At 38.3% G+C, this 16,451-nt stretch overlaps 1 protein-coding gene across 2 annotated transcripts in view; it reads left to right on the top strand.

The window, feature by feature from the left end:
* Positions 1-366: 366 nt before the first annotated feature.
* The window catches only part of LOC121156842 (leukocyte surface antigen CD47-like), a 30,506-nt gene continuing 14,421 nt past the window's right edge, over positions 367-16,451 (top strand). For both annotated transcript variants that reach the window (XM_040980831.1, XM_040980830.1), the window contains exon 1: positions 367-501. In XM_040980831.1, coding sequence (XP_040836765.1) covers positions 456-501 — 46 coding nt within the window. In that variant the 5' untranslated portion in view covers positions 367-455. The remainder of the gene's footprint in view (positions 502-16,451) is intronic.

The raw sequence follows: 16,451 nt of genomic DNA, 5'->3' as shown, positions 1-16,451 counted from the left end.
ACGGCGTCGAGGGCGCAACTCCTTGGGGCTGAGGGCTCCCCCATAACGCGAGGGTGGCAGAGAAGTCGGGAGAGGAAATGTGTAGGGCGGGCAAGTTGGCCCAGGGATGTGCTGGGACCAGGAAATAGCGACCGGTGAGTTTACGAAAATGACATGGACCCGGGTGCCGGTGGGGGCGGCGTGCTGCGACCTGCCAGCCCTGAGCTCCACGCTCTGGAGTGTGCCTGGGGCGATGCCACCCCTGGCCGGAGAAGGGAACCGGGACTGCCCACTCAAAACTTCGGAGTGGACAGCACCGCGACCAAGTGCGCGTGCGCGGTACCAGCTAGCCCTGGCTGTGGGAGTCCGCGAGCGCCTCACGACTGTGAGTCCAGGGGTTGTGCCAGTAACGGCTGCAGTGATAGCAGTTGGCTCAAAAAGCTGCAGCGACGGCGGTGATCGCCCTTGGCGCTTAGATGTGGCCTTTGGTGGCGGCGCTGCTGCTGTGGCTAGCGGACTATGGTGAGTGGCTTTTTTTACTTCCCAGTGTGGTAGCACTTACTCCGCCCCGGAAAACCCACAGAAGATGCCTGGGACGTGGGTCTGTGAGCTCTTGGAGTGCAAACATGGGGGCTCCCCGCGGGGAACTATTGCCCTCTCATTTCCCTCCCATCTTTCCCTGATCCCTCAAAACATTTGTGGGTGATAGCCGGGCTCCTTTCTCCCCTTGATCACCTCTGAATGCATGCACCTTGGAGCACTCCAAACCATGCACCTTGCAAAGCCAAAAGGGACCATTGGAGGCTAGGAGAGGGAGCCCAAGTTTTGTGCCTGCTGGTTTCTCAGTGCGTGGATGCTCAGGGGATTGGATAGGGACAGAGGGAGAGAGTGAGAGGCAGAGAGGGAGAGAGGGAGGGCCCCGGGTTCTGGAGGCAGAAATGTGCACTCTGGCCAAGTCTACCAGAAGTGGGTCCTGCTGTTTGCTGTCCCATAGGCAAATGGGAGCAAAGGAGACGCAAAGGAAGATTGCTTAATTTCCAACCAGGTGCTGATACAGAAGAATCTTAAAAGGTTTTTTTTTTAATCCTAAACGTAAGCTTCCTCAAACTTTCTTGTGACCCTCTTGCTCACTCCCAATGCTCCATCAGCCAGCTAAAAAATAAACCATGTGTCCAATTGTACCTAAAAGTTTTCCTTTTTTAGTTGGGGACCTGCTTTAAAATACATCCACATTTCACGTGATACTTGAGGCCAGGGAGCTCAAGTCAAAACGCATGTGCTGCAGAGTGAGCTTTGGCGTCTTCTGACACCCAGTGTTTCCCTCATACTGTGGTTTGGACGTGGTTCGTTCTAAAAGATGCCAGTGTTGAAAGGTTGGTCCTGAATAGGGGTGCTGTTGGGGGGTGGAACCTGTGAGAGATGTCTGCTGCTCGGATGTCATTGGAAATTGATGTCATTGGATCGTGGGTGGTTATGCTATTGAGCCTGAGCTGGGATGAGATTACGGTTGCTCTTGTTAGAGTTGTGAGAGAACAAACCTGACTCTGTTCCCTCTTTGCTTTGTGTTCTGTTTTACTCCTGACACTGAAACACAGACTGCTGTGTGGCCCTCACTAGCTGCCCACTGGATGGGACTACCCAGTCTTGCCTTTGTGATCTCCACAACTGAGAGCTGATTAAGTCTTTATTATGAGGTAATCAGGTACTTATGGCAACAACAAAGCAGATTAATGTACTTAACAATTCTCATGCAACTTGCAAACTCTCAGCTTTCAATAGGCTTTATCTATTTAAAAAAATAAGAACAAAATAGGAAATTTATGGCCCTCTATTACCCATCACATTTTAAATCTATGAAAAATAAAAATTTCTGAAGTTTTTGAGATTCAGTATTGAATACGTGTAGCATCAACTTTTAGGTTTATTCTAGAATGTTGAATTAGTTCATTTTAAACCAATTATTTGCTTAACTGTGCCTGTGCACATTACTGGGACAAATGCAGTCATTCCCTGTGTATACTGCTACAATGGGGTCCAGTGGCTGGAGTTAAGAAAAAGTTAGGTCATGGACTCCTGATCCAACAACTTGCTCTTAAAACTCACCTAATAAAACTGTCTGCAATATCTTCAGGAATAAGTACCAATGAGTTTCTTCCACAATGCCTTTTGTAATTTCTCTTGTTCCTCATTAAAATGCAAACATTTCTTTTCTTCCTTGTATATACACATGCCAGAGACCACCCAAGCCTGGGCATGTCTGTCTCGGGTGGCAGTCTTACTCTGTTTTCAGACAAATGTGTTTTGTTAAGATTTTAATCTTACACTCTTGTTTGATTCTGATCTTACACTTTTCTTTGATTCTCCTAAGGAAAAGTTAACTACAAAATTCCCAAGATGTCCCTGATTCCTGCTTTTTATTTCCCTAGATTTCCTAAGATACTGCAGCTGGCAACAATCAAAGGCTCTGTTACCTAAAGTGTTGATGTTAGGCAACCATTCCTGTCCTCATTTTAGTATGCTTGTTGCAGCATTCTACATAAAATATTACAAATACTTCACATATCCATTGTATAAAGAAGCAGCCTTCATTAATGAATCAGACAAAATAGGTGGACTAAAATATCACTAATTCAAACTCTTGGCATCAAACGTACTTTTAGTGCTAGAAAGTATAAACAATGTTCTTTAAAATGAGTCTTTTTTTTCCCAAGTACATTAGAAAGACATAGAGAAATGGCACTTTTGGGAATAGGGATTCTTTTGATTACATGTTATTAGTGCCTATTTATATCCAATAGTAGTATGTCCATGTGCCTGAACACTCTTAGCACTCAGAATTTAAAGAATTTAATGTGCTTGTTCATATTAACCTAAGAAAACCACGTAAATCTGAAGCACAGGCACTGTGCTTTTGTCTTATGTTGTGTTAAACGTAAAACAGGAAATTACATATAAAATGGATTTTAATTTGTAGCTTTAAAAGGATACATATGAAAAAAACGTCAACAGTCTTGAACAACAACAATTAATTCTAATCCATAAGATTTAAGAAATTGAATGTAGAAACTAGAATAAGAAAGCAACAAATTCTATATCGATTTATACTTTCAGCTTATTTTATGATGCACTGATAATCAGAACCATTTCTTGGTAACCACTATAGTTTCATGATCTTTGTGGTACAAGAAGTTATCTCAGTTACCTATTTCATCAATTATAGATAACCTGCAACCCACTAGAATAGTGTCAAGACACAGAGATAGTGTGTTGCTTTTTCTGCACCTTCCTGCGGCCCTTATGTCCAAATATATTTTGGTCATATGTTCCCTCTGATCTGTGACAACTAGCACACAAAATACAAAAATAGAATCACTGTAAGTGAGCTTGGTATGCTGGGTTTTAACTGCTGTATGTATATAGCATGTGCCTTTACTCCTGAGTTACGGTAGGATTTCCATTTTTATTTCTTATGCTTTTACATTAACTTTCCCTCTTTTTTTATCTTATACTTTTAAATTATTTTTCTTTTCCCTTTACTTTCCATGACATGATACATCAGTGTATAAGAAAGTTGAGCTTGTTACTGTGAAATGAATGATTATGCTATTATAATAACTTGGAAGAGAAAGAGAGGGACATTTGAAGAGTGAAGAAAGGGGGAGGGAGGCAGGAACCCCTATGGTTCTACATTTGTATCATGAAAAACATGAACTCTTATTTTACATAAATTTTAAACATTTATACAAAATATTTAAACATGGAGAAAAGTTCAAGAAAGAGGAAAGTACATCAACGTTGATGCTCACCAAGAGATTTTTTTAAATGTAATTTTAAGTAGTGGATGTGAAATTAACTTTTTTTTTTGAAGATTTATTTATTTATTACAAAGTCAGATATACAGAGAGGAGGAGAGACAGAGAGGAAGATCTTCCGTCCGATGATTCACTCCCCAAGTGAGTGTAACGGCCGATGCTATGCCAGTCCGAAGCCAGGATCCAGGAACTTCTTCCAGGTATCCCACACGGGTGCAGGGTCTCAAGGCTTTGGGCCATCTTCCACTGCTTTCCCAGGCCACAAGCAGGGAGCTGGATGGGAAGTGGAGCTGCTGGGATTAGAACCGGCGCCCATATGGGATCCTGGCGCATTCCAGGTGAGGACTTTAGCTACTAGGCCACGCCGCCAGGCCCGAAATTAACTGTTTTTAATGGTTAATTTTTTTTTCCTTTGTTCAAAGTGAGCTTTTAAAAATTAAATGCATGGTTAAAGTTTTAAATGTCTAAATCTAGTAGTAATATGGCTCATTTGAAAATGTTTTCCCCCAAAGAAAATGTTGTTTTCAAGCAGACTGCCATGTTAATGAAATAAGTGAAGCCATTTAGAGATAGTATGTTGAACCATTACACTAAATACCTACTATTAGGACACTTGCTCACACAGTCATCCGTGTTTTCCCAGATGGCTTATCTTTGCCACTGTTTTTAGTGAACATTTGAAAGACCACATTTGAAAAGGAAAAATAGGTATTCTTTCCCTTCCTGTTTAGTAAACATTGTAAATTCAAAGTAAACATTTCTCTTTCACATTTTTACTGTCATAGCTTTTTATACAAGATTAAAATGTCTGTGTTTTTATATCTTAATGTCTCTACCTGGCATAATAAACCTTAGGCTTATGATAAAATTGCTTCCATTTTGTGCTTTGGTGCAGAAATTTTTCCTATAATAAAAGAGCAAGCAAATTAGTGTAGGATCGATTTGCTCTGCCATTGGAGGTTATAATGCAGGAAAGCACAAAGCATACAGGAAACCTGGCTTGGGAATACATAGGCTAGCACGGCAGAACCTAGATTTTTCCTTCTTAGTGACCATTAGGATTTGAAATGGGAAGCAGAAACTCTACTCTCCCCTTGAATAAATCGCTCTGAATCCATAAAGCAGTTGCATAAGATTTACAATTTGGCCAGTCCAAGATTTGAGATTCAGATTAGGAGAGTTATGAATGGAAGTGATACTGATGTGAACAGGCAAGGCAAGGGGCTTTGTCAAATGCCAGATCAGTCACAATTGATGCATTTCAAGCAAGGATGAGCACATCCTGTGCGCTAAGATTTTGCAAGATTATCTTAGGCAGTTAGACAAATTTCAGACTGTGTGCCTCTTAACCACTTAAAATATAGCTTATACAAATTAGGGAGGTTTTCTTTTTTACTTTTTATCCATCAATGAAGCAAATATATTTTGAAGCATATAATAAAGGCCATAATTTTAGACTTTATTGGTTTAGCCCAGCTTTTTCCCTATAATTCTGGGTCAAATACTTCCATTTTCTACAACCTTTAAAAATCCAGTTTAGAGATTGCTTTTAGCAAGAATTAAATTACTTATGAATACCACTTTACCCCATATCTTTATTACAGTCTTCAAGAGGAAATATCTGACAACTGGATGCCGATTTATGTCCCATTCAATTCCAGTTGAGACTCCAGTTCTTCATATCAGGGTCTAGCTCTGACAAAAACTGGTGGCATTCATTTCCAACAGGCATTTTTCATCTTGAGCTTTGCTTCAGCTTACTGTGGTGAGGCTTCTCAGACCATTCCTAAACTTTTTTTTCTAAAAAGATGTATTTTATTTTACTTGAAAGGCATAGTACAGAGGGACAGACAAAGAGACATCTTGTGTCTATGGTTCATTCCATAAATGTCCACAAGGACCAGCACAGTGTCAGGTTGAATCCAGCATCCACAGCTTTTTCCAGGTCTCCCACATGGATTCAGGGGTCCAAGGACTAGGGCCTCCTAATGCTGCTTTTTCAGGAACATTATCAGTGGGCTAAATTCAAAGTGCAGCAGCTGGGACTATGGCATCACAGGCAACAGCTATACATGCTATGTCACAATGCTAGCCCCCTGAATATCTATTGTGAGTTCCTGACTAGCTGTCTAATCCACAATAATAACAATAATAATAAAGTACATTTGTGGTTTGGACACGTTGGCTTCTTTTCACTTCTTTTTAGATAAGTATCCTCTCATCACCCTCCCTCACTTTGTTTATCACTCTTTCACCATTTTGGTAAAAGTGCTTGATTCTTCAAACTTGCACTGTAGATCTCTCCTTTGCTTTGACTCCTCCCCCTGAACTTGTAGAGATGATCACTGGTTCATATTTACAATCAAAAGAAACCCAGGAAGACACAAGTAAAAAAATTGGTTCTCTTTGTTTCCATTCTCCCAGTTGTTGCCTTTTCTCTGCTTCCTTACATTATGAAAATTATTGAAAAGAAATTATTGACACCCTTTTTCCTCATTCATTCATTTTCTAAATTAATTTGCTTCTGATTCCCATTGAACGAATAATATATAATCTTTTTCTCTGCCAAGGATCATTTGGCTATTTATAACATTTCTGGGCCACTCAAAAATATCAACATGGGCCTGGCGAGGTAGCCTAGTGGCTAAAGTCCTCCTCACCTCGCATAATCTGGTTCTAATCCCAGCAGCCCCTCTTTGCATCCAGCTGCCTGCTTGTGGCCTGGGAAGGAAGTTGAGGATGGTCCAAAGCTGTGGGATCTTGCACCTGCATAGGAGACCCGGAAGAAGCTCCTGGCTCCTGACTTCAGATCGATGTAGCTTCGTCCATAGTGGCCACTTGGGGAGTGAATCAGCGAACAGAAAGTCTTCCTCTCTCTCTCCTCCTCTGTGTATATCTGCCTTTCCAAGAGAAATAAATAAATAAAATTTTTAAAAATATTTCAACTTATAAATTAGTCTGCTATAGATTTATCAACTTTCAAATTATACCCATGACTACTTTGGCAGGATCAGTCCAAATGATTTCATGGGCCTTATACGGCCATGGTCCAGATAGGTTTCACACCAGCACTAGAGCATTGTCACTTATGTAGATAAAGAAATTAATCATTTACTTTCCAATCAAAAGGAGATCTCCGCTTTTCTGACTTGGCATCTATTTTGTTCTTACTAAGACAACTCATGTCTGGAATGATGCACTCAATTGTCATTCCTGATTCTCTTAGGTCTTCAGCTTGTTTCTCTTTGCTTGATTCTATAAACATTGGTGCTATTTTGAAGTGTGAAAAGATATAATTCTCTTCTAGTCTATAAGGAATATCTTAAATCCATTTTTAGACCTTTAGTAAGATTCAAATTCAGATATTGTCTTACCTTCTAACACTAATGGATCAGCCAGATGAAACAGGAATTATAATATTTTGCAGTCATTATAGTGACAATACATGACTACATGACAATGTGAAAGAAAGAAAAGGATAAATACTGTTGGATATCAGTAGAGGAGAGGGACAGATTTTCCCATCTTGACTGATTCAGCAGGCCAAATGATTACATTTACTGAGCACTCACTATATTTATGAAAGGTGTTACAATAAAATCTTCAATAGCGCATGAGATTTTAAAATCACTAAGGTATCCCTATCACTATTGAAATGATATCGCTGAGGAAATTAAAGGCTAGAGATTAAGTAATTTGCTTAATTAAGTACTGTGAAGTGCTTGAGCTAGGTGTTAAACCATGGTTGACTGCAATTACTATACACTGTATTGAACCAGGGAAGGTTATAAGCTTCTTTAGGCTTGAGGAACATCATGTATATTTGTCTACTCATAGAACTGCAGGAGTGTCTTCACAGCTGTAGCTCAGTTTGGAAAGGAGAAAATGCAAGAGGTAGGCACTGGAAAGGATGTGGAAGTACTTCATTTTTATTCTAATGCAGTAAGAGAATTTAGGTTGGAAAGATTGATGGAATGAGGAAGTGTCAAAACTACCAACTGTGTGTCTGACCAGCAACGTCTTGGGCACACCTAAATAACAGACTGATGGAATTAAAACTTGTTATGAAAGACTATACTATTGTAACAATATGGGGAAAATAAGTCAGGGATGGGAATTTGGGGGGGGTGTCCCAGACCTTACGTAATTGTACCATAAGATTCAAAAAAAAATTAAATACACACACACACACACACGCACTACCAACTGTGAATAAGAAGCTATGGAAATATTTCTAGGGCGAGGGTCTAGTGTATAATTACTTCATGCAGCAGTATTGGATTTTAGACTATCAGTTGGGTAAGGCAATTAATGAAGTGAGCATTGCTAAAGAGAGAAAGGACTCTATAGCACTGATCCATAAATTCATGTCTGGTTGACTACTATATAGTAGAAAATATATTGGAGAGGTGACTTTTGGTGGAGGATAAGGAGAGAGTAAGTAGTTTTCTATCAATATGTCGATTTTGAAGTAACTACACTGTATCCAAATGGATACTCACAATGAAGAGCTGACTGTTCAAGGAATGCAGTTTAGAAAAAAAAAGTGAGACCTGGTTCAGTTAAAGCAAAAGTGAAAGTGTGTATGTACTTAAAGCTATGAGAGAATGGGGCAGGGAGGGGAGAGAGAAAAACTGAACCCTTTGGGAACACATTTAGTGTAAGTCACGGATTTCAAGAATAAAAGGGAGCAAATAGTTGCTCTGGTGAGTGATTATCTCCTCTTAAAGATACCAATTTGAAAAGTGAGTCATTCATCCACAAAGTCGCCTGCACAGCAGTTATGGAACAAAGTGAGAAATCATGGGGCTTGATTTTAATACACAATAATAAAAGGTAAGTTCAGGAAGGCAGGAAGAAAGTAGTTTCACTACCGCCACCTTCCCCAACTCTATGCACAATTTAATGGAGCATAGAGAAAGAGGGGATGGATAGAGGATTAATTCCAAACCTTAAGCATGAAACCCTCTGTTAGGACTGATTTGAATATCTAGAGCTGATAGATTCATATAGTAGCCACTATCTGATAATGGAAGTGAGCTTATTGTTAGACGCTCAGAACTGGACCTGTTGTGAGCTCAAATCCTAGACAAGGTCCAGTGACCTCTATCCCCTTGTCAGTGCTCACAGATGCAGTTTGTTGACCTTTTCTGGCATCAGGTAGAGATTTGGACCTTTGTGGAATGGTTGTATCACCACTGGACTCTGACGGGCTCCTTATACATCTCAAGACCTTGCAAGACCTTGTAATTGCCAGATTTGGTGCAACCTACCTTGCAGTCAGCCTGAGAAGCCAGGGACCTGCCTACATCAGCTCTTATCTATTGGCAAACAAAAAGGAGCAAGACTCTAGATGTTGGAGTCTCACCACGTGAAGAATAAGGCTGTTCCTTGGATTTTGGAAAACCATCAGAAGATAGGTACTGATGGTCCCTGTTCCTAGTAGATGCCTGAAGCTTACGCCTATATTCCTGCCCTAGTCTCAAGTACAGATTTGTGACTTCCGTCAGTGTTATTTATACTTCAGCCATCATCATCCATGATTGGTTTGCAGCAACCTCGGACTTCAAGACCACCTCAGCAGCAGGCAGCGCTTGGCACAGTGAGATGTGACTATCCATTACACAATGTGCTAATCTTGGTAGGCTATAAATTCTGGGTGTGATCTAGCACTGTGGTTTAGGTGATCACAGTTCTACAAATCCCATTCCTCCTCAAATCCTAGACTATACACCATGGAGAAAACAACTGTAGTCTTTGGGGAATAAAAGATTAATAGATGCTGACATATTGTATTAAGATCTGGGGTTAGCACTATGAGAAATCAGGTGCACCTGCCAAGCAGGTCCAATGCCACCTTGGTCTTAAACATGTTCCTCTTCATGCAGATATCAAAGTGACTTCTACAGGACCCTCAGATGATGCTCAAAAATTTCAATCACAGCAAACTGGGCAAAGGAAACCTCGTTACCCGAGACCCTGACTCATCTGACAGTACTGAGACTGGAACTTTGAAAAGTGAGCCAGGACCCCACTCCACCAGCAGTTAATGTGGATGAAGACACAGGGAGACTATACTACTCCAGCATCCAGCTGCAGCTAAAGCCAGTGTAGTTTGCCAAGAAATACCTGAAGACATATCACTAATAAGCTTGTTACCCAGGAGGCCACACATTGAAAGTGGTAGAAAAAGCAGTTAGGGCAGATACACAAGTATCATTGTAGTGCTACGCAGATATGAAAAAGCAAGGCAATAGGTTGTCCTCAAAGAAATAAAAGAATCCTTTAGCAACAGACTCCAAAGAAAGGGAAACTAATGAAATATCTAATGACAAATTCAGAAGGATTGTATGATTCTCAAAGAGAAACAAGAAAATAGGCAGTTGATTAAGGTCTGAAAAGAAATCCATGTTATGAATGAAGCATTCAGCAAAGAGAATGTTGGAAAATAATGGAAAATCTTGAAAATAAAAACCACAAGTTTAAAAAAAAGGCTATGAAAGCTTCAAGAACAGACTAGGTCAACCAGAGGAGAAAATAACTTAAAAGATGGGCTTCTTGAATTATCCCAGTCAGAACACCTCCCAAACCCCCTTTCCCCTCATCAAGAACAAAAGAATGCAGACAGATCCTGAAGCCTTTTATTAAAATAAAATCTTTTATTAAATACCTATGTTCTGGGGATGCATGAGGGAAAAGACAGAAGCAAAGGCTTAGATAACCTATCTAATGAAATAGTTAAAGACTTCCCCAATCTAGAGACAGAATTGGAGATAACAGTAAATGAGCCTCATAGGATCTTTAATAGACTTGAACAGAAAAGATCTTACCATAACTCACATTCAAATCTCAAAAGTAAAATATAAAGAAGAAATTCTAAAATCTACAAGAGAAAATCATCAAGTCATACTTAAGGGGACTCCCATTAGAGTAATATGCTTTTCAATAAAAACCGTATAGGTCAGGAGGGAATGGGATGATATCGTTCAAATGCCGAAAGAAAAACTGCAAACCAAAGATAATATACTCATCAAAGTATGCTTTCAAAGACAAACAAGCTCTGAGGGAATCCATCACTGGCAGACCTTTCAAAATGCCTAACAGAAACCAAAGACACATGACGAATTACCACTATGATAACATGTAAAAGCCAAAACAAACAAACAAATAAAAACCAAAAAACACTGAAAAAGAACTAAGTATTTAAAACATCACCAAGGGTAATTACAAAAAATAAACCTCCTATGTCTTACTAATAACTTTGAATGTGAATAGGCTAAACTCCCATTTAAAAGTTAGAGACTGTGCCTGGCTGGGTAGCCTAGTGGCTAAATCCTTGCCTTGCATGTACAAGGATCCCATACAGACACTGGCTTGTTTCTGGTTGCCCCACTTCCCGTCCAGCTCCCTGCTTGTTGCATGGGAAAGCAGTAGAAGATTGCCCAAAGCCTTGGAACCCAGCATGGGGGAGACCTTGAAGAAGCTTCTGGCTCCTGACTTCAAATCAGGCCGGCTCAGCTCTGCCCATTGCAGCCAGAGTGATGAACCAGCAGATGAAGCCCTTTTTCTCTGTCTCTCCTACAAATCTGACATTCCAATAAAAATAAATCTTATTTTTTTTTAAGTTAGACTGAGTAAGTGTGGAAAACTAATACACACTGCCAATGAGAAGGTCATTTCAACAACAAGCATTTACACATGTGAAATAAAAAGATGGATATTCCATGAGAATGGAAATCAGCGGTGAGCAGGAATTGCTAACTAGTCTTGCATCAGAAAAAATAAATTTTATGTCAAAAACTGTAAAATAAGAAAAAGATCGCATTGTAATGACCAAGGGTTCAATAAAAGTTCAATACAAGATATGGTAATTATAAAAGCACCCAATTTTATTTTATTTTATTAAGATTTATTTTATTTTTATTGGAAAGTCAGACACACAGAAGCAGAGACAGAGAGGAAGAGTTTTTGTCTGTTGATTTTGTGTTTCTCAGGCCCAAAAGTGAAATGGCTTTCAGTTTTATAAAAGATCATTATATACAATTTTGTTATAACTTTGGCTAGAGTAAGAAAACCAAGTCAAACGTAAAATAGATGTTCCACTTGATATGACACAAATATGGGGGGTTATTGGAGGTTATTATGAATAACTATGCAAGCCAATTGGTAAATCTAGAAAAAAATAAATTTCTGGATATATAAATGACTAACATTGAATCACAAGATGTAAAAAAAAAAACCTGAAAAGGCACTAATGATATTGAGATGATGATAAAAATTCTTACAATACAGTTAGCTTGGGACTAACTGGCTACTTGGAGTCAGGTACTATTGTGTTTTATTAGAACTTGAGGAATTGATTGTTTCAAGAAATTGAAAAAATTATTTTTAGTCCAAAACCAGCAATGGTGAAACAAAAATATTTACAAACAAAATAGTATCAAGTGGAATAAAATAACACATTCAAAAACGAGATCTATCATAGATAACAGGGATTAGGTCAACATGTCCAAATCATTAATGTACTATGTCATATGCACAGAATAAAGAATAAAATCAAATCTGTTTAGTAGATGTAGAATGGGACTTGATAAAACTCAATAAATATTCATGATAAAATCTTGAAAAATTAGATATAGTAGCAACAAACCTTAACATAATAATGACTATATGAAAAATTCAAAGCCAATATTATATTTAATAGAAAAAGTTTAAATCATTTCTTCAAAGACAAAAGTGTCTGTACTTATTATTTTTATTTGTGATAGTACTTGAAGTCTTTGCCTAAATTTGTGAGTACACACACACACAAATATTATTTGTCCCTTAAAATGAAGGAAATCCCATGGCCCAGCAGGAGCCTAGTGGCTCAAGTCCTCACCTTGCATGCACACCTGGGATCCCATATGGGCGCTGGCTCATATTCTGGCTGCTCCACTTCCCTTCCAGCTCCCTGCTTGTGTTCTGGAAAAGCAATTGAGGATGGTCCAAAGTCTTGGGACTCTACACCTGTGTGGAAGATCCAGCAGAAGCTCGTGGCCTCAAATAGGCTCTGGCCGTTACGGCCACCTGGGGAGTAAACCAGCAGATGAAAGATCTTTCTTTCTCTTCTTATCTCTGTAAACCTGATTTTCTAATAAAAATAAATAAAATAGTTTTTAAAAGATAAAAAGGATGAATAAAATCCTGACACCTGCAGCAAACTGAATGGAACTGGATTTATGATGAGTAAGACAGACACTTAAAATACAAATCCTGCATATTCAATTTTATATGTTAAAGTCATGTTATACCAAGTTATAGCAGTAACTACTAGATGTTAAAAACTATGAGTACCAAGATAGAGTAAGTAAAAGTTTGAATAATTTTAGTTCACAATCATGTGTTCTACACTGTGTGAAAATCTAAGTAAGGAGCTGTAGATTCCAAATAGAATCAAACCAGTTACCTGGTTTGGTTTGTTACACTCTGTATGTAAAAATATTTCATTTTACCACACAGAATATACAAATATAACATACTAATAAAACAAACAAGAAAAAAAAATCTAAGATAGAGTGGGCAAATCAGGAGATAATTTGCAATCAAAAGATACTATAGAGGCCAGGGCACAAAAACAAGAAAGTTGTTGCTCACTGCCTCAGCCGTAAAGTCAAGATGAGAGCTGAGCCATATGGATTTGAATTTTCCCACGTGTTCGTTGGTAACTTTGACAGGGGCTGTAGTAGTGAAGTGATCTGAATGCAAGAATAGTATCAGGTGTCAGAAACTTTTGGCGTGTTGTGGGGGTGAAGAAATGTGGCATGTAAAATTAGAAAGAAAAGATGCTGGGGAAAAGTGAGACAGAGACAAGGATTTATTTTTCTTTTTGGGTTGACACATTTTCAAGAATTTTCAACAATAAAGAAGAAATACTTTTAAATGGAATATAGTGATAGGGAGGCCGATAGCCCTGGAGAGTCCTTGAGGAGTTTGATGGGTGTGGGATCTCTCAGGTGAAGGGGTTCATTTATGAAAAGGAAGAAGGAGGGAGAACAGCTGGAGAGATTTGCTGTTTCAGGTAAATTTGCAGGTAGGAAGTATTGGAAGCTTCTCACTTCTCTGAAGGACTCAGTTTTGAATTATGAAGGAAGTGACATTTCCTTTGAAGACTTAGCATAAGAGGAAAAGAAGAGTGATATCAAAGTTTTTGAAAAGGAGAAAAGATTTGCATGGAACGATGATATCCTTCTGTTGTTTCCTGATGAAAACAGTTCCTTAGAAATCTGTAACACTAACAACAACAAAACACAAAAAGCAGAAAAAAGACCCAAAAAGAGTCAATTAAAATCTACAAAACCGGTTACTCTTAGATAAATGCTTTTAGTCTCTCCATATTATGAGTGTAGAACTCATTCAAATTATGGTTTGTCAAGGGAAATTTTAAGTTTAACTTCATGTTGCTTCTTAAATGACTTTAGCTACAAAATGTTTTTATCATGACAAATTATATCATGACAAATTTGTACTTTCTGTATTCTCTAGAAAATTCACTTCCCAAATATAAGAAATAGTGATATGTTGGAAACCACTTTGTTTTCCTCGAGACTTCCTGAAAAGGTTGGGTAAAAATCAATCTTTTCACTTTTATCAAAGAGCACTGTGTCCATACAGAGAGGTTAGTCCAGACCTTGCGCCAAACAAAATGCTTAAATACCCAATATAAGAATCCCAAGCTCGGGCCGAATAATTCCTGCATTTTCACCCCATAGTATCTACATAGCTTGTCACTATATTTCACATCAAACCATTCTCAACACATGTTGGTTGCATTTTTTGAAAGTTCTGAGCTAGATTTGTGTATTTTGATTACCGTGGATTGAACTATGTAACTGTTTTCTGGGCTGTGTTCTGAGATTTGTGTTGGAGGCTATGTCCATTGATGTAAGATTCCTTTGTGTTTTTCTTTTGAAACAATTTTTCCTTTTTATCTAACAACTAATCTGTAACTCCAGTGTCATTCTGGATTATATTTACTGACTCATATTTGATTTAGACTAAGTGTATTTATTTGGAATTACCTTATTCATATTAATGATCTATGCTTCCTTTTATTAGAAGTCTTCACTTTTTGATTTTTGTCAGAGATCAATAATCATAAGGAAAAAACTGTCCAGATAAGACATTTTTACTCTTAAATATCTGTATGTATACCTTAAAAATATATTTTGATTCCCTATGTCATTTATTAGTGCAAAACTTACTCATATTATGATTTAGGAAGGTAATTTTTACTTTAAATTTTGTTTTACTGCATCTACCACTTACATTTCTTTAGCTCTTAATATGTTTTTTTTGAACATTTATTTATTTTTATTGGAAAGGAAGATATACAGAGAGGAGGAGAGACAGAGAGGAAGATCTTCCCTCTGTTGATTCACTCCCCAAGTGGCCTCAACAGTCTGAGCTGTGCTGATCCAAAGTCAGGAGCCCAGATCTTCTTATGGGTCTCCGACATGGGTGCAGGATCCCAAGGCTTTGGCCCATCTTCTACTGCTTTCCCAGGTCATAATCAGGGAGCTGGATAGGAAGAGGGGCACCAGGATTAGAACTGATGTCCATATCGGATCCCAGCACATGCAAGGTGAGGATTTCAGCTGCTAGGCTACTGCGCTGGGCCGGATTGGTATGTTTTTATCAGTAAAAAATATCGTGCAATTTGTGCTTTGTATATCCTCTGGTAAACTCATTTTCTAAAGATAACTTTAGAAATTGTGGAATGTTTCTAATTTACCTACAGCATTATTGAAAACATTTGATGGTAAAGTTGAGCTCTTTACCCTTACCTCTTTTATTAAAGGATAGGTTTTAAAAGAAAGCCATGGCTCGTGCAAACATAAAATGAACATGTGTCAAATATTTTATTTCATTCACCAAGTAAGTAATAAAGTGTTATGGACAAACTCTTTGAAAGCACATTGAAGGTACAGATATTGATAATCAGAAGTGCTGAAATGAATTTGTAGGCAGATGCAAAATTGATTGATATCCTCATGGCAATAAAACATTTTTTTCAGAATCCTATTTTTACATCAGGCAGAAATCAATTGCAGAAAAAAAAACTACATGTTTTTATAGATGGTAATCAATGGCATTTTCAGTATCCAATAACTTACAAAATTTGTAAGAGTCTTTTGATTGCCATTGGGAGGCACAGATTCTGATAAAATCGGGTAACTCCGAAGAATCTGCTAGACAATGACCATAACTTCCTTGAAAAAAACACTTGCTAATCTTTTTGTCCATTTCAAAATCTTTCACCACACTTAACCTTCTTCATAGTTTCTACAACATGTCTGTGAGTGTGGTCTGTCTTCTTCAAAGCTTCTCTTCCAGGGCTAATGATTTATACCTATAGAATTTTGGAAAATGAAACTTGAAGTCCAAGTTTTGCCAGTAGTTTTCTAATATTGAAATGGCAAGAACCATAGAGAACTGAGAAAAGGTGAACTATGGATAACTCACAAGCCTGGTTCATTTTCAAACTCCTAGTAAGAACATTTTCAAGAACATACATTAACATGCCATGTGGTCTACACTTTATAGAATCTCTACATTTTTATGATGCAAAACTGCTTCTTGCACACTTCTTTATTCAGATTTTCTCTTTTGGTGCTCACC

This window comes from Ochotona curzoniae, unplaced genomic scaffold (genome assembly GCF_017591425.1).
Source record: "Ochotona curzoniae isolate NIBS_2020 unplaced genomic scaffold, NIBS_Ocur_1.0 contig_3498, whole genome shotgun sequence".
Classification (NCBI taxonomy): Eukaryota; Metazoa; Chordata; class Mammalia; order Lagomorpha; family Ochotonidae; genus Ochotona; species Ochotona curzoniae.
This window is presented reverse-complemented; position numbering and strand designations above follow the sequence as displayed.